The 24,594-nt window shown below is 39.4% G+C and overlaps 1 protein-coding gene and 1 pseudogene across 1 annotated transcript in view; one reads left to right on the top strand and one right to left on the bottom strand.

The window, feature by feature from the left end:
• The window catches only part of Ube2q2 (ubiquitin conjugating enzyme E2 Q2), a 51,770-nt gene that overhangs the window by 10,063 nt on the left and 17,113 nt on the right, over window positions 1–24,594 (bottom strand). The window contains exons 4-11 of the mRNA XM_055621729.1: window positions 17,492–17,548; window positions 15,924–16,064; window positions 12,974–13,058; window positions 11,404–11,464; window positions 10,571–10,661; window positions 6,203–6,261; window positions 2,873–2,921; window positions 2,440–2,535 (exon numbers count right to left, since the gene is read on the bottom strand). Of these exons, the coding sequence (XP_055477704.1) occupies window positions 2,440–2,535; window positions 2,873–2,921; window positions 6,203–6,261; window positions 10,571–10,661; window positions 11,404–11,464; window positions 12,974–13,058; window positions 15,924–16,064; window positions 17,492–17,548 (639 nt within the window). The remainder of the gene's footprint in view (window positions 1–2,439; window positions 2,536–2,872; window positions 2,922–6,202; window positions 6,262–10,570; window positions 10,662–11,403; window positions 11,465–12,973; window positions 13,059–15,923; window positions 16,065–17,491; window positions 17,549–24,594) is intronic.
• On the top strand, window positions 14,449–15,590 carry LOC129687543 (actin-related protein 2/3 complex subunit 1A-like; annotated as a pseudogene).

The following is a 24,594-nucleotide window of genomic DNA, read 5'->3' as shown; positions in this document are numbered from 1 at the left end:
CTACAACTATAGGCATGTATCACCATCTCAGGCTTTTGTAATATTTTTTAAAGTTAATGTTTAGACTATTTTCTACAGAGTTCAGAATTCAGGACAATGAATTATATTATATTGCACAAAGGTTCCACTTTCTTAGCTGACAATATTTTTTAATTAAAAGGTGAAGTTTTACTCTAAAATCTCACTGAATTTTTCTTCTAACATACATCAACACTCTGTCAACCATGAACAAAAGCCAGCACACAGGATGATGGCTCCTGTAAGCTATGTCATCATAGCCATCTTAGTGGCTATGTGCTATGGTTTACATAACAGAACTGCAAAAAGATCTCTACTTTTAAGCAATGTGTGAATGTACTTCAATATACAAAAGTAATCAGCAGCCTGACTTTATCTTACGTATAATGCTTTCTTACTTGTTAAGAAAACTACACATCATAAAAAAATTGCATGTTTAAAGCAACTGAAATAGAATCTAAGATTTATAGCACAGAATAAAGAATACTGGTGTTCTAGAATTTCAAAACTAGAGAACTTAAATTACCCTGAATTAGAGCATTTGATACACAGCTCTCAGAAGAAAGTCTGCATATTGTACAGGCAAATTTTCAATTAATCAAAAAGAAAAGAAAAAAAAAATCACTGTTCTATACCCTTTTGATTTTCCTTTCTCTTTTAAAATTAAAAAAAAAACATGTGAATTAAAAAAAAATCATTAAAATTTAACACCAAATTCTATATATGAACAGATGCCATGAAGAAAGCATTGAAGAATATATTAGTGTCTATTTCTCTAGGTACTCAAAATTATCTTTTCAGGTTTTCGTGATGTTATCTACTTTGGAAACTTTGCATGAAAAAGTATTTTATCATTAAAAAGTTTTCACATGGGCTGGAGAGACAGCTCAGAGGTTAAGAGCACTGGCTACTCTTCCAGAAGACCTGAGTTTAATTCCCAGCAACTACATGGTGGCTCACAACCATCTATACTGAGGTCTGGTGCCCTCTTCTGGCATGCAGGTGTACAGACAGAACATTGTCTACATAATAAATTAAAAAAAGTTTTTACATTATACTACATAACCATTTTATTGACACATTAAGATAAAAATATAGATTCACATATATTGTTAAGAGATGTTGTTCTGGCCCAGCACTCGGGACATAGAGGTAAGCAGATCTCTGTGAGTTTAAGGTCAGCCTGGTCTACACAGTGAGCTCTAGAAGAGCCAGGGCTACATACAAAAGAAATCCTGTCCCCAAAACAAACAAACAAAATACTGATTCAATACAAATTATTGACCTTTGGTGAGTTACTTAACTTCTGGATTTCAAAAAGAATAGTATTTTGTTCCAGGATAAATAAACTGCTGCTAAAACAGTTAAAAGCAATACCATCATCCCAAATAAAGATTTTTTTTAAATGATCTTTTAAATTTTTTGCTTTTTCTTTAAAAAAAAAAAAAATCTCATGATTGGAATTGCAGTATAAGTATAAATCTACCACCTGAACAAACACTGCAAATTCACAAAGAACTACAGGAAGAACATTCACTATTCAAAAAGCATCAGATCAAGGGGATTTTCCATCACACAAAAGTTTTTTGTTTTTGTTTTTGTTTTTGTTTTTGTTACCAAAACAAACATCATAAATAGGTAGGAATAGCTAGAATCCCACCTGGAAGGATCCTTCTAGTAGAGTATGTAAATTCAGCACACAATTCAGTGAACAAGTGCACTGACTATGCCTGCCTGGCTGAAACCCTTGTTTTGACCCAATGACCTTAGGAGTATAGGACCTTATATGTCTCAGTTTCCTCATCTATAAAATGAAGAGGACAGAAATTTCTCTTAGGTTATGAAAGGGCTGAAAAAGTTAATGGCTTAGATTAGAACAGAGTCCAGCTCGCTGAAAATGAATGATGCCAACACAGTCTCAGTTTAGAGAAATCTCAGAGTATACTAGGCTTTTTACTTTACAATTAATATACTGGCTCAAACTCTAAACATCTCTGTGGTTATGAGAGATGAAGTGGGGTTAAGTGACTGCAGTGCGTATCTTCTCTTACACACCTATGTTTTCTACCTACACTTTTCCAAAACATGAAAATGAATTAAACGGTCTCAGAAAGAACTGAGCCAGGGGATGGGGCAGGAGAGAAGGCCAGTCAGCTAAGAACATTTTGCTTGCTCTTGAAGAAGACCCGAGTGCAATTTCCAATTACTCACATGGTGAACTCACTAGTGTCCATAAATACAGTTCATCCAATGCCCTCTTCCAGCTTCTGAGGGCACCAGGCACACATAATGGTGCACAGACACACACATCTAGCCAAGACACTTAGATACAAAAATAAATAAATGCTAAAAATTAGAATCACGACAGGAAGATGCTTCACATGGCACCCCCGCATCTCTGTGGCGTTCTTAATGAAGTACCTTGTTTGCTCCAAACTGCACTCGGGCTTTGCCTTTCACCAGGGTGGCGTTGATCTGCATGATGACGGACTCTATGGAATAGGCACTGCTCCAGCCCTGAAGGAAGAAGTGCATCTAAACACAGTGGCCTTTATAATCCCATCCAGAAAAACCCACTGAGGAACCCAACAACGCAATCAGTGCTAACGAGTTGTAGTGACAAGAAAAACACTGGGCCACGTCTAAAATGTCACAAACCATCCTGTGTTCTAAACGTCACTCCCAACGCCTGTTCCAACATGGAATGCGCTCAGAGTACAGTAAGATTTTACTGACTTACCTTGGATTTTGGTCTCTAAAAGTAGGTGCTACTACATTTAAGAACTTTCTTCTTAGAATCTAGCTTACATGTGCAAACAGTCTACTAATGCTGAGAAATGCACACAAGAGTTACCTGTTTCGTGAGAAGTTCCATACACAGTGCTCCTCCACCCAACACGTACCTTTAGGAAGAGAAACAAGCACACACATTTCTCCAGTTATCAATACTCCTTAACGTCTATTACTAAGAAAGTGTGCACACAAAATGGGACAACATACAAAAACGAAGATGTTGTTAAAGACATGAGACTGGCCAGTTCCAGATGTTTACAGACATCAACACAATCAACTTGTCAAACAAATGAGCAGAAAGAAGACTAATAAACTTTTCCGATGTCAAAAACTAAGACCTTGGCTCCAAATATCCCTGATAATCAGAGCAAAAGCATCTGTTTTCTTAGCTGACACTCCTGCTCTTCTGTCCCTGCAGCCTGTTCTTCAAGGCTGAAAGGACTGCTGGGTTACAGTGTTACAGCTGCAGGGTGCTGCTGCAGAGGACCCACATACTCCCTGATGTGCCTCCATTTCTGTAGGCTCATACAAAATTTAAGCTGTCTTCCAATTTGGAGATTAAAAGTTGTGTTTTAGATGTATTTCAGAAATTTTAAGCCAGCCAGTAATTTTTCCTCTTTACTTAGTCATTGAACTATGAAAACCAAGCCATTTTGATTTTGCCTTCATTGGGCTTTCATATTTCACTCTTCTTTGTAATCCTGTTACTTCTATATCATTCTAGGTTTTTTGTCACTTGATCCTATAGCATGGGATCTCAACTAGTGTCACACCACCATTCTATACTCTATACTCTTTGTAGTAGATCCACCCTAGATGCTTTATCCTTTCTTTGGTGCATATGAGGGGTGGTTGTGTGTGTGTGTGTGTGTTTTGTATACTACGGAGACCAGAGGTAAACCTTAGCTATCTACCATATTGGGTAAGACAGGGAATCTCAATGAGCCTCTCATCAATTTGGCTAGACTGGCTAGTCAGGCAGCTTCAAGGACTCTCCCGGACCCGACTGCCCCTGTGCTAGGATTATTGGCATAAGCCACCATACCCAGATTCTATGTGGGTTCTGGTGATCCGAACTCAGGCCTTAGTTTCTCAGGAAGCATTTTACCAACTGAGCCATCTCTTCCATTCCTAGAACATTTTTTTTAGTTTGTTATTTCCTTTCTCCTATACCAGTTAATGGCAGATAAATCCAATATTTATATTTAAATACGCTTATAAGACAAAGGAGAAAAAAAGTAATGTTACACAAGTTATGATGTTATACCAACACTACACTGTGAAAAAGTATTGCTATAACTTGGCTAGGAAAAGGCTGGTGTTTTGAGCAAGAGATAGAAAAGTTTAAAATTTACCATATTTCCATTGTACGTTTATTTTGTATATTTGGCTAGGTTACCTAATATTCTCCTTCCATAAACAGCCATGGGGCTTTAAGGTAGAAAAACTACCTTCATTGCCTAATCTGAAAGCATGAAGGGGACGTTTACAGGTAACAAAATGAAACTTCACAATTCTAAACATCTTTGTTCTATGCTCTCTTCGCTTGTGATCTTCACTTGTCCTAATAGTATTTGCGATCAAGACTACAACAGCTTTGCAAAAGCAGCAACAAGATCCCCTAAGGGATTACTTCAGCCTTGCTGAGCCTCACTCAGAGCTTTGCGTTTCTGACAGAGCCAAACAGAAAACCAAAAGATGCCATCTTCTGAGATGCCAAAGGGCAAGAAAAGAAAAGAGGCTGCAGATGGCTCAGAAGTTAAGAGTACTGGCTGTTCTTCCAAAGGTCCTCAGTTCCATTCCCAGCAACCACATGGTGGCTCATAACCATCTACAATAAGATCAGGTACCCTCTTCTGACATGCAGGCAGAATACTGTATACAGAATAAATAAATCTTTAAAAAAATTAAAAATATTTAAAAGTTATTTAGTATTTTTGTAGAAGACAGAGTTAGGAAATGTTATTTAGTGTCTTTGTGGAAAATCAGATGAAGTCTCTAATTAAAGACTCTTTGGCCTATCAATATAGCCAGGACTTCCTGGGAGATGTGGCAAAGGGTCAGGCTGCATCAGCTAAGTCACTTCTCCACGGAGCACTTCTTGAGTGTCCTATAGACATTTAAGAGCTCAGTGCATCATAAACACAGATTTGTTTTAGCCAGGGCTTGTTTAGCTGAGCTTACAGACACCTGGCCAGTTCTGCTATATTCTATATCCTCATATCAGGTCACACATATTGACCTGATGTGATCTCATAAACTTCATCTATTGCTGTATATGCTTTGCACATCCACATTAAAAAAGACTACTTCTGGGAAGATCTGAAGTCTATGTTTAGGACTCACCACTACCATCTCAAACACAGAAATGATCAGCCTACAAAGAGTTTTCAGATTTTATTATTAAAATAAAAATCACCCCACAAAGTAGATAAGCTGAGTATTTGAAAACTCTTGAAAGAATTTTTTTAAGATTTACTTTATTTTCATCCACGTTTGTGCATATATGCCTGCAGAGCCCAGAAAAGAGTGTTAAATCCCTTGGTGCTAGATTAACAGGTAGCTATAAATCAACTGGCGTGGGGCTGGAAACAGACAGTGGGTCCTTTGGAAGAGAAACAACTACTCCAAGCAACTGAGCCATCTCTCTTGCTCCTCTACAACTAGTTGAATGAGTCCTATAGGGGGAATTACATAACATTTCATAATTAACTTGACCTTTTCCATGCTTCCCATGGCCTAACTACAAAAACAAGCGATACAAAATTCAGTACAGCTGTGTGACAATCACCAGTTGACTGTATTAAGTAACCATCTGTGCCAAGATCAGCTCCATAGTGGCCTCGGGACACCCAACCATCACTGTGATGGCTGCATCACAGGCCTGTGAGAAGCACAGTAACTGCACCTCTCCCGAAATCCTCAAGCACAGTTTATATTTGAAAAAAACTGTCCTTATATATATTGACTTCATTACCTAATATCAAGCTCTAGATAGATTGGATGGATGGATGTAGTCTCTGGCAGGCTCAGACCCATTGCATAGCCAAGGCTGACCTGGAATTCACAATCCTACATCAGTGTCTGACAGATTGGAATTGCAGGCAGGCACAGTCAGTTAAAAACCATTTTTAAGAGTCAATATCTATGCCCATTAAGATGTCTATTTATAAATAAGTAATTTGTACCAGTGGTTCTGAATGTGGACCCCAAGTCAGTGCTATCAGTTTTATTTGAGAACTTTTAGAAATGTAAGTTCTCAGGACCCCTCAACCTACTTTACACAGAATCCTCTGGCAGAAGTTCAACAATCCTGACTTCCCAGAATCCAGCGAGTTCTGCAAAGGACTCTGACACATACTATCACAAAAAAGTAAATATATAAACTTACCCTCCTGAGAGAACAGGTAAAACCACTCGAACAAATGGAGGATCAAATGGAAAATTATCCTAGAAAAGTATATAAGTTTAATCAATTTAAGAACATCATTGTTAATTTTGCATTATTTAGAAGGTTTTCAAATAATCAATAAAATATTGTATTTTCTTATTACCTAATAATATAAAGGTCATTTAGTACCAAAAGAAAGATAAGAAACAAACAAACGACAACAAACCTATCAAATATGAAACTCAAGTCAGGGCAGAACAGAACAAAGCTGCAGTAACTCGCATGGCTGTGGGCAGGCCTAGGAGAGGCCTTTTCTTCCCACTACACAAGAGGAATAGAAGAGGTTAGCAAACGGCAGAATGCAGATTCATAGCCTGGGAGGCAAAATATGGAGCTGCAGCACACCAAAGAGAAGCCTTCTGCATGCCAGGCTAAGCCCTGAGGGAACCAACAGACAACTACCCTCACAGGGAGTCAAATCTGGCTCTCAGCTCTCTCTATCACAGATGGTGTCCCCGCTGTCTGTGGCCCTGGCCACAGGGAAAGGGAAAACATAATACTGTAACCCCCCTCTGCAATCTCTCTCACACACAATGTCTATCATTACTAAGATTTAGACGTACGGACAACACAATGAGAAAACAGAAGCAGTGCAGCAAAACCACAGAGTTAACAGGCACAAGGTAGAGTAACTGTTGAACATCTGGAAGGAAGAGAAGATGAAACCAAACCGTGGCAGAACCATTCCATTACAACAGAACCCATAAGGATTCTGGAGTCTGGAGCCACAGCAGCAAGAACTAACAACCTAATGGGCAATGAGCCTATGCCAACAAACTGCAGAAAAGAGATTCAGTAAACAGGAAAATAAATCACAAACATCAAGAATGAAGTTAGGAAAGACCAAAAAAGTAGAAGAGGTGAGAAATGCAGAAAATAGCGATACAAGGTTTATTAAGCATGTTTGAGTCTTTGAAGAGAGAATGGGGCACGAAAAACTGGATGAGAGTTTTTCAAAGGTTTGGTCACTGTAAGAACTTTCAGGAAGGACTAGAATCTTCTTCAATGATAACCTAAAAAGCTATAGTCCTCAACACTGCAATTACAGCCAGCAAAGCGGCACATACCTGAAACCCAGCAATCAGGAAGCAGGAAAGGAGAATAACAAGTTTGATGAGACCAGACTCTGTGCTTCATTAACAAGGCTTGTCTCAAAGAAAAAGAAAGAAAACCAGATGTATTCTCCCATCTACAGAGCCATACTAAAAAGAAATAATGAACAATATTTTTTCAGCAGAAAAAAGATCAAGCTGGATGCAACCAGGGAGAATGAAGAGTATGACAATTCCAGAATCCAAGTATAGAATGTAAATGCATGTATTAAGAACATGAACAAAACTGTTCTAAGGCAATGGTTCTCAACCTGTGGGTGGTTGTGACCTCCTGTGGGACCATATATCAGAGATCCTGCATATCAGATTTTACATTATAATTCCTAAAAAAATTAGTTATGAAGTATCGGCAAAAATAATTTTACAGTTGGTAGTTACCACAGCAGGAGGAACTGTATTAAAGGGTCTCAGCATTAGGAAGGTTGAGAACCACTACTCAAAGGCTGAGATTACAAGGCAGGGGGGGGAAGACTGACTATTCAAAGATATATATGGGATGAGTAAGAGAACACATAACCAGCTAAAAGGTGGGAAATGGGAGTCCTAAGAAAATTGGGGTTGGGGTGGGGGGCCATATGACACAAGAAAGACAAGTAGAAAATCACCTATAATATGGGAGATTTAAACCCAATAACAGTAGTAACATTCAGTACAATGGATAACCTGCTTCTAAAAATCAGAGGAGCTGCTGAGGAGATGGCTGTGCAAGCATGAGGACCTGAGTTCTAGCCTTAGAACCAAAAACGAAAGGCTGGTGTGCTGGCATGTACCTGCATTCCAACACTGAGTAGACATGGCCAGGAGAAGCTCTGAGCTCACTGGCCAGCCAGTCTAGCCAAATTGGACAACTCTAGGTTAGTCTGAGACCCTACCCCCTCCCTCTCCAGCCCCCAAAAGGTGAAGAGTTGTCTGATATCAACCACAGTATCTCAAGCAGCCAAGAGCGTTACACATAAGTCCCCCTGATGGCCAGATCAGGAAAGCTGCCTCTAACTTCCTACAGCAGCTGGATGGGGAAATGGCTTCCTTCCTGCTCCTGATAAAGACAGGCCAAGGGAGTCAAGGACAAAAAAAATTATGTCCTGTTTTTATGTTCAAACAACATGAAGTAATGCTTTGAGGGAAAAAAAAAAAAAAAAAAAAAAAAAACTCATTCTGAGGCAAGCTAAGAAGATATGCTTCATCCAGTTCTTTCCAGGAAAATAAAAAGGGGAAAAACAGCATAATTTCTGTAATTTACCACTGCCTGCTCACAAGATTCTTAGGAACATAAAAATTATGAAAACTCAATCTTCCTGGTAGAGGAGGCACATTTCTAGTGGGCAAATTAGATTTCTACTTCAAGTTAGAAAAAGAAGTCACCTGCCCATACAAGATGCCAACTTAATGACACATTAATCTACTTTTAAATGTATCTATAATTTAACAGTATAACAAAAGCATGGATGCAAAGCTTGGAAGAGCAAGACTATTATTAGAATAGATCTTTAAATACATGATCCCAAATGAGTAACAACAAAATCCCTTTTGGTTGATTGAGAATTACCTTTAGTTTCAGAAATTTCATAAAGTAATTCTACTTCAGAGCTGACTTTTCTAAAAACTGCATTCTGGGGTTCAACTGTTAAGATTTTTAGCAGAGTGTGGTGGCACACGCCAGAAATTCCAGAACTTGCCAAGGTAGAGGCAGGTGGATCTCTGTAAGTTTAAGGCCAACCTGGTCTATAAAACAAGTCCAGGACAGCGAGGCTACACAGAAAAACCCAGTCTCAAAACACCAAAAAAGAGTTTTACAAATTCTAAGCATAAAGAAAATATTCTTCAATGTCTTAGTTTTTTTCTCCCTTAAAACATCTTCAATCTACTTGTGTCTCCTGTACCACCAATGCCACACACAAAGCTCCGTGTCATTTCTTGCTAAGATTAAAGTAAACTCCTTCAACTAGTCTCCCAAAGGTCGACTATTCCAACCAATGCTGATGAAAGGCAGTAACTGTTTAGGACAAAACAAGCTGAACAGACCTACTACACCATTGAATAAAAAACTCCAATGTCTGGTTCATAGCACAAAGGACAAATTCCAGAGCCTGTAGGCTTTACAATATGTTCTCCAAAGTCTCAAAGCCAGCTCCCTTATCCCCAGAAAGGGCTACAAATCCAAAGTGTTAAAAAGCATGAGACGATTCAAAGTCATTTGAGTAAACTAATATGGACAAATACTGCAAGACTCTAATCCTCTTCAACTCACAAGAACAGGGCAAAGAGAAGCCCTTAATCACATCATCATAAATCCTCAAAACACCTCAATGCAGTTGAGATTTTTCAATCATTAGATTTTATCATATTATACATTAAATCACTAACATTTTATCTATTTTAACATCTTCAAAATTAACTAAGTAACACAAATTCAGAAAGGAACATAAATGTACAAGGAAGCCTTTAGAAATTATTGTAAAGAAGATGCCCACGTGAGCACCTCTAGCCAGTAATCAGTCTATAAGCAGGAAGCCCACAGATGTCCATCTCCACTTGGCAGCTCCTTGTCCTAATACATAAAGTCTTCCTAGAAATGGTTTAATTTTACCAGAGTCGCCTGCCCGTTGGAATTTCAGTACAACAGAAATATGTATTAAAATGGCTAAAGACCATTATAATGCCTAAGGATGGTTCATTTAAAGGACCAATTTTCACTTACCTGCCCTATGCAATAACAGTTTTCCAAATTGTTGGACCCTGTGTAAGTGGAACTAAATGAAAGTTTAGTTTCATTAAAGCCAGGAGTTTAGTTTCTTCTTCTTAACAGTGACCTACCTTGTCAGATATGTCTGTCTTATGGATACCACATTCTCCACTTCACTGTAACTGGGTTATTTTGGGTTTGAGGTTATGACAAACAATGCTGCCCAGTATATCCTTGTATATTTCCTGCTAGGTCTAAGCACTCGTCTCCTGTGGAGTACATGCCTCAACAATTCTGAACTAGCCAGGCGTGGTATCAACATTTAAATCCCAGCACTGAGGGGTTGGAGGCAGGCAGACCTCTGTGAGTTAAAAAGCAAGATCCATGCCAGCCGAGGTATAAATATCATATCATATCTGCTTTACCAAATCATACCAAATTGTTCTCCAAGGCAGCTCAGCCACTTACACATTCCCATTAGAAGAACATGGAATCCCATTACAATATTCTTACCTTAAAAGAGAAGTTAAGCAAAATATATTCTATGCCTTCTTTTTCTTTTAAGATCTGAAGATCGCTGTGCAAAGGACTATCAGAGTCAACCCTAAGAATAACAAACAGAAGCCAGTTCAACAAGGTTAGAAAACCTTTCTTACTAAGCTCAGACTGAATCAGTCCCAAAGGGACAACAGAGGCCCCAGGGTAAGTTCCAAACAGAAGGTCTAAAGTACTCCAGTTCCAGAAAAAAAAAAAAAAGAAAGAAAGAAAGAAAGAAAGAAAGAAAGAAAGAAAGAAAGAAAGAAAGAAAGAAAGAAAAGAAAAATGAATCACTATGGGCTCTAGCTCCTTAGGAACAAAGGGAATTTGAAATTAACAGTCATTCCAAAGAAAAACAATTGGATACATATAACTTTTCAAATAACTCAAAACCTTTTGGATGATATGCTTTCCTAAAATTAAATTCTTAACCAAGAAGTTAAAGAAACTTACCACCAGTAAAACCAAAAGTAAACCACTGTTAAAAACAAAAAACACTTTTTCTCTAACTCTTCTACACATACTGCTCCAATCTCCTCACTTCAAACATAAAACCGTATCACAGTCTCATGTTATATGATACATTTTGTTTATAAACTGTCACAACCTCATAACTTCTCAAAACATTTCATGACCATCTATTACTCTCCCTCCTCTCTGACTTTCCTCAGGAAGCCTTAGAAACAGCTCACTTCAGTAATTTAGCTACTTGCAGAGTAGAGTGTCTTAGTAAATCAGAATATAAAACTCTGAAGTTGGTAAGGCAAAAAAAGGTGAAGAAAACCCAAGATTTCATAAAAGGTACTTACTTGTGTAGTTTGACATGCCAGTCATATAAGCTGTCATTTATTAATTCCACTGAATAAATCCCTGTGGAGACATAGGCACACTGCTACTCTTCATTCGATTATGTATCACTCTGGTGCAAGTACACGCATATACTAATTATACTAAATAGCCAATATCAGCAATATTTCACTAGTAAAAGAATTAAAGCCATAAACTGAAAGATGCTTCACTGAATTAAGAGCTGCCTAGTGCTCTCCATCACTGCACAATACACGCTAGCGAGTAGTAGTTCTCAGTATAGGACACTGCATGTACTTCTGTACGCACATATGTGCACACACTGCTAAGAAAATGGTACCCTTCTAGATGCACTACTTAAATCTTCACCTTTGTCTTCTTTTCTGCTGTTACCCTTTTTAGAGCATACATGTACTTTTTAAATTTGTATTTTCTTATACATGTACTTATCGATGTATATACCACCGTGTGCATGCCTGTGGAGGCCATAAGGGCGTCAAATACCCCAGATGTGGAGTTAGAGGCAGCTGTGATCCATCTGACACGACTGTGGGAACTGAGCTGGGGTCCTCTTCAAAAACATCAAGTGCTCTGAGCCAGTCTTTAGCCCTTGATGTCACTCTTTTAACCAACTCTATGTTAACTTTTTAGTGATTCCAAAATAATCGAACAAATTATTCCTAAACTGACTATTTCTTGTTTATTAACACTACAGCAGTCATTTTTCCCCACAGGATCTATAATACTCAAATCTTGCTAGATAAGAAAGAACTATTTTTTTAAAAAACAACTCCTGATACTGAGGATTGAATCCCAGGGCCCCATGTGGACTGGGCAAGTGTCCTACCAATGAGCTATCACTACAGCCCTAAAAAGAATATTTTTTTTTTCATGGAATTATGAAATGAGTGAAACCCACCAATTCTGAAGAGAATACTACCCCTATGGTAAGTTTTGTCTCAAAATAAGAAAATTATGAAAATAAATTCAAATTTTCTTGTACAACAAAGCAGACTAATCTTAATTATTTTTAAAAGCAGTATTATTTTGCCAGAAAATGAAAAAAATCATAAGCTATACCTCCATCAGGAAGAAGGCAAAAAAAAAAAAAAAAAAAATTATGATGTAATTGTTTTTTTAAATAAAAAAGATAAAGTCATCTGATGGTAGTGGCTCACACCTGTGGCCCCAGCAGCTGGGAGGCAGAGGCAGGAGGATCTCTGAGTTCAAGGACAGCCATGGCTACACAGAGAAACCTTGTCTCAAAAAAACAAAAACAAAAACCAAACAAAACTCATTTTATCTCTTACATCTTTTAGAACTTCATTAAACCTGAGTTTCACATTTCTAAAATAAAGTCAATAAAAATTTCCAACTCTGTCTACCCTTACAGGAAATGACACTGTCTAATCGGCGTAGTGGCACACATATCTAATTCCATCGCGACCAGAGAAACAGTGCATTTAAAGATAGTTGAGGCTACATGGTCCCACACCACTCCCCAAAAGGAAAGCAAAGGGAAAGAGAAACACTACATGCACAGAACCAGTGGCCAGAGAGCCGGGGCCTCACCTGCCTTGTAGCTCTGCGATCTGTAGACGTCCCTGAGCTCCTTCATGAGTCTATCTGACGCTTGTACCGACCCAGACACTGCACCCTGAAACAGTGAGTAAGCAAAGGCTTAAGCCTGACTGAACACTTCTGTGATGTGCTAAAAATGGCCACCATTCAGCATTGAGAGGTCAGAAAGTGCCACTAAATAAATTAGGAAGTGTCAAGAAAACTAAAATTGAAGACCTGTCTAGCTTGTTTATATCACAAGAGGAGGCCTCATAGAATATCCAGAACTAGAGACTGACTCAGTGTAAGTCTATTCCAAACTACCAGTTCTAAAAATGCTAGATCCTCACCATGACACTTCAGCATTACCTGAAACCATAGGACAAGAAGTTACACTCAAGATCTAGCTACATCTTAAGAAAGTAGCACATTATCTTCCACAACTTGGATTTTCTTCATAGCACTGGGACATCTCTAAAGACGCAGATGAATGCAACCATTTTTTTTTTTATTATTATCTAAAATTAAAGACTGTGGACCAAGATAAACCAGCAGGTAAAGGCACTTGTTATCAAGTATGATGTGCTCAGTTTCATCCCCAGGACCCACAGAAAGAAAGAGAGGGGTGAAACCCACAAACTGTCCTCCGACCTCCACATGTGTGCTTTTGCAGGCCTCTCCCCATACACACATGCACACAAAAGAAAGTATTTTTCTTAAGAATCAAAAAGGTTCAGAGTTGTTCTACTCAGCCGGGTGTGGTGGTGCACACCTTTGATCCCAACACTAAAGGAGGCAGAGGCAGGTGGATTACTGTGAGTTCAAGGCCAGCCTGGTCTACAAAGCTTGTCCAAGATAGCCAAGGCTACACAGAAAAACCCTACCTCAAGAAAACCAAAACTGTTGTACTACTCTGAGTTAAAAAGCTTACAAAGATTTATTTGCTATGCGAACTTGAACTACTTAGGCTCTTTACTGTACATGTGTGGCATATGTGGGCATACCTGTAGGCACACAACGGTCTAAGGGCAAGTATACATGTAGACTCATGCATGTGTAGGACCAAGGCTGATATAGGTGGTGGATCATCATCCCTGGTTGATTTCCACCATATTCACTGACGTAGGGTCTCTTAATTGAGCCATAGTCTAGTTTAATTAGCCAGATTGCCCACAGGATCCTGTCTTGAACTGGTTTTTAGCCCAGGTTTTATATCTACAAAATATGAAGACTACCTATTTCCTACAATGGCTATGAAGATTCTATGAAGATTAAATGAGAAGGTAACATAAAGTTCTTAGCCTTACACTTATGTCAGAGGATCCAATAATTTGTAGCTGTTCTAACTGTAAAGCATACACACTGTGTTCATTGTAAGACAGAGCAGGTAGAGTATTAGTTCAGGTACTACAAACTTGTTTCAATAATCAAGATGTGGGTTTAAAGTTCTCTGGAAAAACCTCACCCATTAAGTTGGTATATTAAATATGACTGAAGGAAGGTAAGAACTCACTTGTTACAATTATGACAAAGCAGCTGGCCTGGACTCCATGGAGTTAGTAAGCCATCAGCAGTAAGCGTCAGACAACCAGACTGCCACTGCATACCTCCCCTGTCTGGACAACACTCCCCCACCAAACACACACACGATTTTAATTTTTCACAAGTCATACAAAAGTGTCTGCCTACACTTTAAAGTTGAACAATCTCCTGGGCCACCCCCTCCACCTGCGCCTGCCGGAGTCTCCCAACCTCCCGACTGCAGCTTTGACCTTTGAAAACCTTTCAGACTGTCTTTGCATCAGTATCTGCTAAAGCCAACCACCTGCCATGCCTACAACAGGGATCGAACCCTGATTGTCCTTAGCCCCAATAATCATATAGTGCACATCTATAAAAGACCGGGACTCAGTGGGTGAAAGCTCGTGAGCTGAAGAAACGTAACAGGCACTGCAAGCACATTTAAGAAGCTGATTCACTCCACAGTCCTCAGTGTGGACTGGCTGCAGGCTCACGTGACTTCAAATGCAGAGTCTTTTCTGCCCCATCAAAGAGGTGGATGAGAAGCTAGCCAGCACACCCTGGGGCAGCAAGATGCCTTTTGGTCAGCTGACGTTTTAATTTGGTGGCAGTGGCACCAGAGGCTGGGTGCATGGGGTCAGCTTCTCTGCTAGTGGAAGCCACCTGGCATGGGTCAGCCATGACAGCAATGTGTCCATTGCTGAAGCCTCAAAAAGTGTGTAGGTTTCAACTCTGAAAACAAAGTTCCTGCCACTGCTGAGTGTCCTTCATCTCAGAGAACAGCTAGCCACAGCTGCTGCCCACTGCTCTGTAACTACATTGCTGTGGCTGTTTGATCTTGGTGTCAAGCTAGACGTCCCAAAACAGAGCATACAGCGCAACATGTCTGCTATAGGCCGCCTCATCAACATGGCCAAGAGGCCCACAACCAAGAACCACAAAAGCACAGCTCTGGAGATGCTGCACCAGAACAGGATCACTCAGGTGTCTATTTATGAGGTGGACAAGCAAGACTGCCACCAATTTTGCACATGATGGAGCCATGCCAATTTGGGATTTCAAGAGCATAGAGTCTTCCATCCACGGCCTCTAGATAATAAGAGGCTGAGTGAGCCTCTGCCATCCAGCATGAGGAGCCGGGCTGAGCACACGCTGCCATTCGCATGGTGGTGAGAACCACACTCATCAAGCAACTAGTGTGTGTTCATGTGGATATTGTGGGTGAAGTTTGGGTTTTCTTTTTGTTTTGTTCTGACTGTGCTATCCCATGCCATTTTTGACCAAAGCTTCTCTTTAATAGTTTATTATGGAAGACTATCACACTAACTTAAAGGGCAGTGGAAGTATATACGTTGTCTGCTAAAAAAATTAAACAAAAATCACATTGTTATCTGTAATTATTTAACCAGGGTCCAGGTTTTAGATACTTACTCACACTTACATTTAAATGGTCTTGCCTTTGAGTCTTCCTGATTTTCTCCAATATTGCCAAATTTTCTTTTTCGATCCCTTCGTCCTCTGACTTTTTCCCACTAATAGGCTCTTCTTCCTTCATCTCATAGTGATCCAAGTCTTCTATATCCTACAGAGAGAAAAACAGGCTCATTAAAGTTTCTTTACTTCAAGGTTGTCAGAAAAAAGACACATGCCTTCTGTGAGGAGGGGAAAGCCCCACAGTCCACTGAGAAGCTCCTCTCCCGTACCACCTTGTTTTGTGGAAAGCTGGACTGACTACAGCAGATTGCACGGTTTCGTCAAGTTGTATTATCAAACATGCCATTGTTAAAAAATCTCCGATTATGAGGAACCTTTCAAACAACTTAGTGATAAGTATTAAGAATTTTATTTATTCATACTTTGTTCTAGAAACCTGACTTTAGAGTTTTATTCTAAGAAATGTAAACACTAATTTACACATGACTCTACCCATTTTATTCTGATAATTACAAAAACAAAATCTACACATAAAAACCAGTTAATTCAATGGATCATCCATCATGGGGTTTAATTCTCTGTTTGTCTGGGGCTTTTTGTTTGTTTTTCTGAGACAGGGTTTCTCTGTGTAGCCTTGGCTGTCCTAGATTCGCTTTGTAAACCTGGCTGGCCTCAAACTCACAGAGATCCGCCTGCCTCTAGCCAGAGTGCTGGGATCACAGGCGTGTGCCACCATGCCCAGCTTCTCTTTCTTTTGAAATAGGGTCTTATATACCCCAGGATGTCTCAAACTCCACATGTAACTGAGGATAACCCTGATCTTCTGACACTCCTACCCCTACAGCTCCTGATGCTAGGATTACGGCAAGTGCCAGCATGTTCAGTTTTATGTGGTGCCTGGCGATCAAAGTCAAGATCTTGCGCCCGCTTAAGCAAGACACAGACACAGCCAGCATAATTATTTTTTCTATCAATAAAAACCCTGAAATGAAAAACATGGACTATACAGAATCTCCACGCTGTCAGAATAAGAACTGAATAGAAAATGCTAAAAAGACATTAAGATGATTTTTTTTTTTTTTAAGAACTTTAGGGCAAAGTTTTTAGAAAAAAAAAAAAATTGAAAAATACCTGCAGACCAACCTCTTTTCCAGCCATTCGGCTCTTTTCCTGTTATCATATCCTCTTACACATATACAAATCTATGCCCAAGCTTTCTGATCCTCACTTTTCAAGTATCCTACTGCTCTAAGCTTCAATTACCAAGCCCTCTGAAGGGGTTTTTATCAATTCCCTCCATTTTTCATGCAGACTGGAATGAAGGTTAGTGACCAGCTTCAATCCAGTCAATCCTGTGACATTTTGTTCCTAATCAACTCTGTGCGGGGGGCTTCATGAGATGAAGCCTTCTCTCCTGTCCTATTTGTTTTCTTCATTATCTCAGTGAATGTCCCCTTAATCTGTCTATATCTCCTCCCCTCCAACCTCAAGTCATTTCCATCTAGACACTTAACCTGAATTTTAATCAGCAAATTCTAAATACTCATGAAATAGTATTCTTACATAAATACCTACTTCAGCCATCTCCTCCTCTTCTTCCTCTTCTGAAGTTACTTCTTCTGTTGTCCCATTCTGAAACAGAGAAAGAACGTGCCAATGCTACACAGCTGGCCACTATTAATCAGTCACTGCAATTCCATGAGCAGAGCTTATAATTATAAGTCACTTCAACGTAGCAGATGCCTTAAGAATAAAGGCAATCAAACGTAAAGGCATCAAAACTAAAGATGCCTAATTTGTAAAACATTTTACTTACAAAGCTATATGTATATGGCAAAGGCTTCTGCCTATAATAAATGCCCCAAATTATTCTTCCCTTGATCTCTTTACCTTTGTAACCTGAAAAGCCTTAATATTTCCATAAATTTACCTGCTTCCATTTTAAAGAGTCACTTTATGACCGTGACTGTGAGTAAAAAAGCAGTCCGTCGACTATGGAATACTGCTCATGAGACATGGTTTACCATTCATGCACACAGAGTCAAGCGGAATTTTAGGAAGGGTCTAAGTGGTACAGGAAGTCTGCAGCCAGAGCAAACTTTGCCAGCTCTCAATATGGAAATATGTCTGTATTCGTAAAGCTGGGTTTAGTTTGGGACTCAGAATATCTAAAATATCAAGAAACAAGAATCAAATCAGATCAACCAGGATCCAGGATCCCAAGGCACCTGTTGAGACGGTCTGAGAGCATTAACACAGCACTCAACCCTTCACAATCGGTGAGCTGGGAAAATCTTGAGCAGGTACAGACAACATAAGCCTAGGCTTGTTTCAAATCTCAATCTCTTTCAAATACTTATTCCTTTCCTTGCGACGAAATGAGAAAAACAGTTCCCAAAATCTTTGTGGTTCACCATTTTCTTCATTCCTAAACCAATTTATTCTTGGTATCTTCTAAAAATCAAAAAGAACATAGCTACCCAAGCAGTCCTAGGGTCCCAAATACAAGCCTGAGTGTACCAAGGGTGAAAAGCATTTTTGAAATACTGATTTCAGAACCTACCCCATAGACTCTGTCTTCAAATGAACTTTAACACAAGAGTTAGAGACCATTACAGAAAACCACAACCAATCAAAATGTAAAGAACAAGTGATCTGGTAGTATCTGGACCCAACTGATCTATCTATAACACAACTCCTGCATTGAAGGCTCAGAGTCATAGCAGAATAAGGGGCAGGTAAGACTTTAAGAGCCAGAGGAAGGAAAAGAAAATCTGTTGTGAGATTTTGGTCTCCCAGAAATACCACAGAAGCTACATCTACGAAATCTCACCATCATGGCTACCTAGATAGGGCCTGAACAAGAATGACACCAATAGGAATGAATGTTAACATAGAAAGGGGAATTCTCATGGGGCCCAACAAAGAACCATGGAACAGTAGGAGAAATAATACTCCCCACAGAAGAGCACACCGACTGGTTAACCAATGCTCCATGGTCAGCCTTGAAAATACATTCTACGGACTGAAGAAGGTGTGTGTGCTGTGTGTGTTAAACAACTGAGAAATGGAGGTCATGAATTAGAAAGAGTAAGACCAGTGTACGGGAGATGCTAGAGAAGAGGGTAACAATAGAATTCTATTTTAATTTTTAAAATTATTTTATTTTATTTACATTTGTGTTTTGCCTCCATGTATGTCTATGCGAGGGTGTCAGAGCCCCTAGAATTGGAATTTCAAACACTTGCAAACTGCCATGGGGGTGCTGGGATTTGAACCTGGGACCTTTAAAAGAGCAGCCAGTACTTGTAACAACTGAGCTACCTCTCCATCCCCTATATTTTAATTTTTAAAAATTAAATTTAAAGCCAGGCATGGTAGCACACACCTGTAATCCCAGCACTCGGAGAGGCAGAGGCAGGCTGATCTCTGTGAGTTCAAGGCTAGCCTGGTCTACAAAGCAAGTTTAGGACAGTCAAGACTACAGAGAGAAATACTGTCACAGAAAAAATAATTACTTACTTAATCAATTTAAAGAAGTATTTTAAGGTGATTCTGACATGCAGCTCTAGCCTATGTCTGTGACCAAACTAGTCCCTGCCTGACATTTTGTAAATGAGAAAGCTAAGCAATACCCTTCTCCCCAAAGAATAAGTAATTTGACAAAAACACAAAGCCAATTAAGCTCATGAAATCCTTTTTTTAAAGATTTATTTACTTATTTAGTGTGTGAGTGTCCTATCTGTCTGTAGACCTGCAGGCCAGAAAAGGGCATCAGATCCCAGTATACATGGTTGTGAACCACCATGTGGTTGCTGGTCCTGAACTCAGGACCTCTGGAAGAACAGCCAGTGCTTTTAACCTCTGAGCCACCTCTCCAGTCCGGCTCACGAAATCTAAGGCCTTCATTTCAACAAGCAGGCTGGCTTACTTTCAAAAGCTCACTGAAAGCAAGCATAGTGGTTCACGCCTAAAATCCTGGCACTTAGGAGGATTGCTGTGAGTTCAGGGTCAGTTATCCTACAAGCTCTATCTAGGACAGCCTGAGCTGTGAATAGAAAGCCTGTTTCAACAAAACCAAAATGGGGGTGGAGACATAAAACAATATTGCTACCTAGAAAAACAATACACAGACCACAACTATAGGAAAACAACAGACATAAGGCAGATGGATCCTACTGTTGCTAAGAAGTTATAGCCACCCTGGCTGAGAAAGCCACAGGAGAATAACAGGACAAACTGCTGTTAAGTTGTCCCAATTAATTTTAAGAATTACTCTATTCAATAGGAAGCCTATCTACTCTGATGGCCTCTCAACTATCATGGGTATTAGAACCAAAGAGAAAAAGAGTCTTTTTATTATAACTCAACACAACAGTGGGATTTCTAACAGAGTCAGGAGTTGGAAACCCCATGAGCTCCACAGTCCAGCTTCAGCAGAGCACAGGTCTACATACTGGACAGTGGAGAAAAGCACCCTATGAACACTTCTGCTAACAAACGGTACTGACTGATGCCATACCTTTTCTATAAACGAGCAAATAACCAAGTACACAAATAGAAAACTGACCTGAAGCACAACTACTAAGAAGGACAGAGCTAGGCTCAAACTGCAACCACAAGCATGGCTGAGCAGCCACTGCACCCATAAAACAAGAACATGGTACTACAAAAAGGACAAGACAGGTTCAAAAAATAAACACATTTGAAAAAAAACATAAACGGCGAAAAAAGCCCAAAATTCCCCTCTGAATAAAGCATTTATAATGAAGATGACCAAACTGAGACATGAATACGAAGGAAAGAAATGAGTGCAAGCCTGAGAAGTTAGAAATAAAAGCATTTAGGGGATGTTGAAGACTCAGATACAAAGGTTGAATGTTCATCCAGAGACTAAAAGGAAAAATATAAAAGGAAAAGAGACAAATGGTGGCAAGCTCTGAGAGAAGTTTAGAATATTAAATGTCTCTGGTTACCCGAAAGAAATACTGAGGAGCAAAACAGAGCCCACAGTTAAAGAGGAAACCAAACCAACATTCAGAGAGGAAAATAAAATACACAGAAAGAATCACAGCCACTGAAGTTTTATTTCTAACAATAAAGGCCAGAGGTAAAAATGTAAATAACTGGAAGGCAATACAATAAAGAACATATAACTCTGTAGCTAGCTCCATTCAGTCAGAAGCTGAGTGCGTACGTGCGTGTGCCAGTGGATTCTCCACACCAACACACTTTATATGCTGAAAACTGACACCAAGTATATAACGTTCTCCATGCATACCATACACAGCTCCATAAACCAAACCTTTCTAGAAAAAAAACAAGACTAAAACATAGACACTCATATCCTAGCAAAGCAACACTTGAGTACCCCAGAGAAACGACTACACAGGAACCCAGAAATACAAACCACAGCAGAATTCTTCCTAACAGAAAAACAAAACAAAAATAAAAGCAAGCAAACAAAAAAACCAGAAAGAACCTAACCATCCATCAACACTCAAATGACAAATGGGCAAGTGTTCTGGTCTAGCTCAGCAATGGAATAAAGATAGCAATGAAAAAAGAGCTACAAAGAAACACGTAATACAAATCATGACTCTTAATATAAAGTTAAAAACAGGCAACACTAAACTGCACACAAGTATGCACACATGAATAATAAAGTCAGAGAAAAGGAAAGATGACTAGCTATAATGATCTGAAGGAAATGGCTCAGTCAATAAAGTATTTGGCATACAAACATAAGGACCTGAATTCAGATCCTCAGTACCATGTGCAAGGCAGACAATCCTGGGGCTTCCTGGGCTGCCAATCTAGCCTACTGGGTAAGTTCCAGGCCAGTGAGAAACTCTGTCTCAGAAAAGGGGTGAGGGCTGGAAAGAACAGCAAAGCTTCCTAAGTCATAACCTTGGCTCAGAAATGAAACAAGAGCCTAAGAAGAAACAAAGCCATTCTACAACCTTAGAATCTAAGTAACAAATAGGAAAAAAAAAAAAAAAAAAATCACCATATCTATCCTAACAATGTTTATTAGAAAAACACACAAGATGATTCAAAGTCAGGACATTTTTGTTACATAATTCACAAATTATCTTAGATGTCTATACTGTCCTCCTATGTATGCCTAGGAAAAACAAGAAAGGCTTCACATTCAGAATATATTTTAAGTAAAAAACAAAACCATAGACATTTTAGAAAATAAAATTTGAACAGATACAAAAATAAAACGTTTTTATCATCATCTTCCTTTAGTCTCCACTAAATTAAAGAAAAGAGTAAATACTGCATAAACACAAAAATTTTAAAAACAAAAGGAATGGGTCTACCAGGAGCAATAAAACTCCATCTTCATTAGATGACTGTAAATAGGATCTGTGATCAATGCAGCTCACAAGGTCTGGGGACGAAGGACAGATTACAAAAAGCATCTTGAAGAAGCACCAGACTCAGACACCAAATACACAGCAACAGGAACAGCAGGCAGGACAGAAACATACAGAGTAACCAAAAGCAAAGCACATCACCCAGCCCTCAAACAAGCTGCATTTCCTACCTCCTTAAGTGGAACCCAGCAACACTCATCTTTCAGAGAAGATTTCATCTCCAGAGAAATGGGAGCCATCGCTTATCCTGTACTAACAAGTGGAAAAGTATGGGGAAGAGTGGTTGGGAAGCAACATAAATTCTCCCTCTAAAGCTATCAGGTGCAAGTTTGGCTACGAGGAACTCCGATTCATTTGGTGCAAAAGAAAGGTATATTAAAAAAAAAAATCAAAATATGAATAAGCAAACATTGAATACAAAAGTATTTGAGGACAAGCTTACAATATATAGAACAAGACATGGTTAACTAAGAAAATACATAGTAAATAGAAAATACGGATGCTAAAGAGGACTAAAGTGCCAAAATACAGCACTTTAGGATTCTGTCATATCCACACTACCAACACAGAATGCTATGAACAAGAGAGAATCAGACGACATTCTGGAGCTCAGGTTCACATTCAGATACTGGAGATGATTCCCTCCAGATGAGTCACATCATCTGGCATTTAAAGCCTAGGATGTCCCAGCCCACAGTGAACTGCGCTGGCCTCGAGAAAGCTTTAGCTCACAAACCAGCGGACCTGCTCCAGGTTTAAGCCTTAAGAATATCCAACAACTTCAGTGGGGTAGTGGTGGCACATGTCTTTAATCCCAGCACTCGGGAGGCAATGGATCCCTGAGTTCAAGGCCAACCTGGCCTACAGAGTGAGTTCCAGAACAGCCAGGACTACACAGAGAGAAAAAAAGACAGGAACACAGAGAGAAAAAAAGACAGGAACTTCCCGCTTGGGTTCTTAAAGAATTCTGACTGACCTCTGAAGAAACACAAGTTTTATGAAGAGTCCTGAGAAGATGATGTCAAGTACAGAAAAAGAAAAGGAAAAAAAAATGCTAAAGATGCCAGATACATAAGGAGTGGGGGAAAAAAACAGAAGAAGCCATCTTGGACACTTGAGAGCTGCTCAGGTTAAAGAGCACACTAGCTGTCTACAGCCATACTCTCCTGAACGTGCCACCACCTGACTGCACAGTAACAGTCACCAAGTGAAACCAGCAGACACTACCCAGCTAAGGCTAGCTAATCCACCCAATAGCAAGAAATATTATTTTAAAGCTTATAAGCTTTTTTGTTTTGAAATTTTGCAACAGGGTCTTATTACATAGCCCTGACTGTCCTCAGACAAAAGAGCTTTGCCTACTTCTGCTTCTCAGTGCGATGATTAAAGGTGCAGGGCACCATGCCCAGCCTGTTTTTGGTTTTTGAGACTGGTCTTCATTTGAGGACAGGCTGCACAGGCTCAACGCTCCCCGTCCTCAGTCTCCTAAGTGCTGAGACTATAAACATGTGCCAGCACATCACATCTAAGCCATTATATTTTGAGAAAATGGGGTAAACAGATATATAAAAGCCAAACTGAGGAGCTAAAGAGTTGGCTCAGTGGTTAAGAGCACTTGCTGCTCTTGCAGAGGACTAGGGTTTGATTACAACATCCACATGGCAGCTTACAACCATCTGTAACTCCATTTCCAAGGACTCTAACAGACGCTTTACCACACATATCTGATATACATACATACATGTAAACACTCATACACATTAAAAAATACACAACTTTAAAAACCTTAAAAATTATTAGCGTCCACGTGAAATGGTAAAATGTTGAAAGAACAGTAAGATTTTAAAAGGAAAAAAAAAAGTAAAGTGTCTTAGCAGACAAGGTGCCTGCTGCCAAGCCTAAGCGCCTGGGTTTGCTTCTGGGCCTAGGTGGTAGAAGGAGAGAACCAACTCCTGCAAATTGTTCTCTGCCCTCTACAAAGCGTCACCAATGTGCTTACCAACATTACACATGCACAGACAAATAAAAATATAATAAAATTTTAAAAAGAATATAATACGACAAAAGATGTAAATACTCAAACTGAGGTCTAAAATCTAAAAGCAGCCAGGCATGATGGCACAAGCCTGTAATTCCAGCATTCAGGATGTAGAAGCAAGAGGATCATCAGCCTCAGCTACATATGGTTTTTGAGATCAGTCTGAAGAATACAAGACCTTGTCAAAAAAAAGAGAGAGAGAGAAAGAAAGAAAGAAAGAAAGAAAGAAAGAAAGAAAGAAAGAAAGAAAGAAA

The sequence above is a fragment of the Psammomys obesus genome, unplaced genomic scaffold (genome assembly GCF_907164565.1).
Source record: "Psammomys obesus unplaced genomic scaffold, mPsaObe1.curated_primary_1811, whole genome shotgun sequence".
NCBI lineage: Eukaryota > Metazoa > Chordata > Mammalia > Rodentia > Muridae > Psammomys > Psammomys obesus.
The sequence above is the reverse complement of the archived record's forward strand: the minus strand, read 5'-3'. Positions and strand labels throughout refer to the sequence as shown.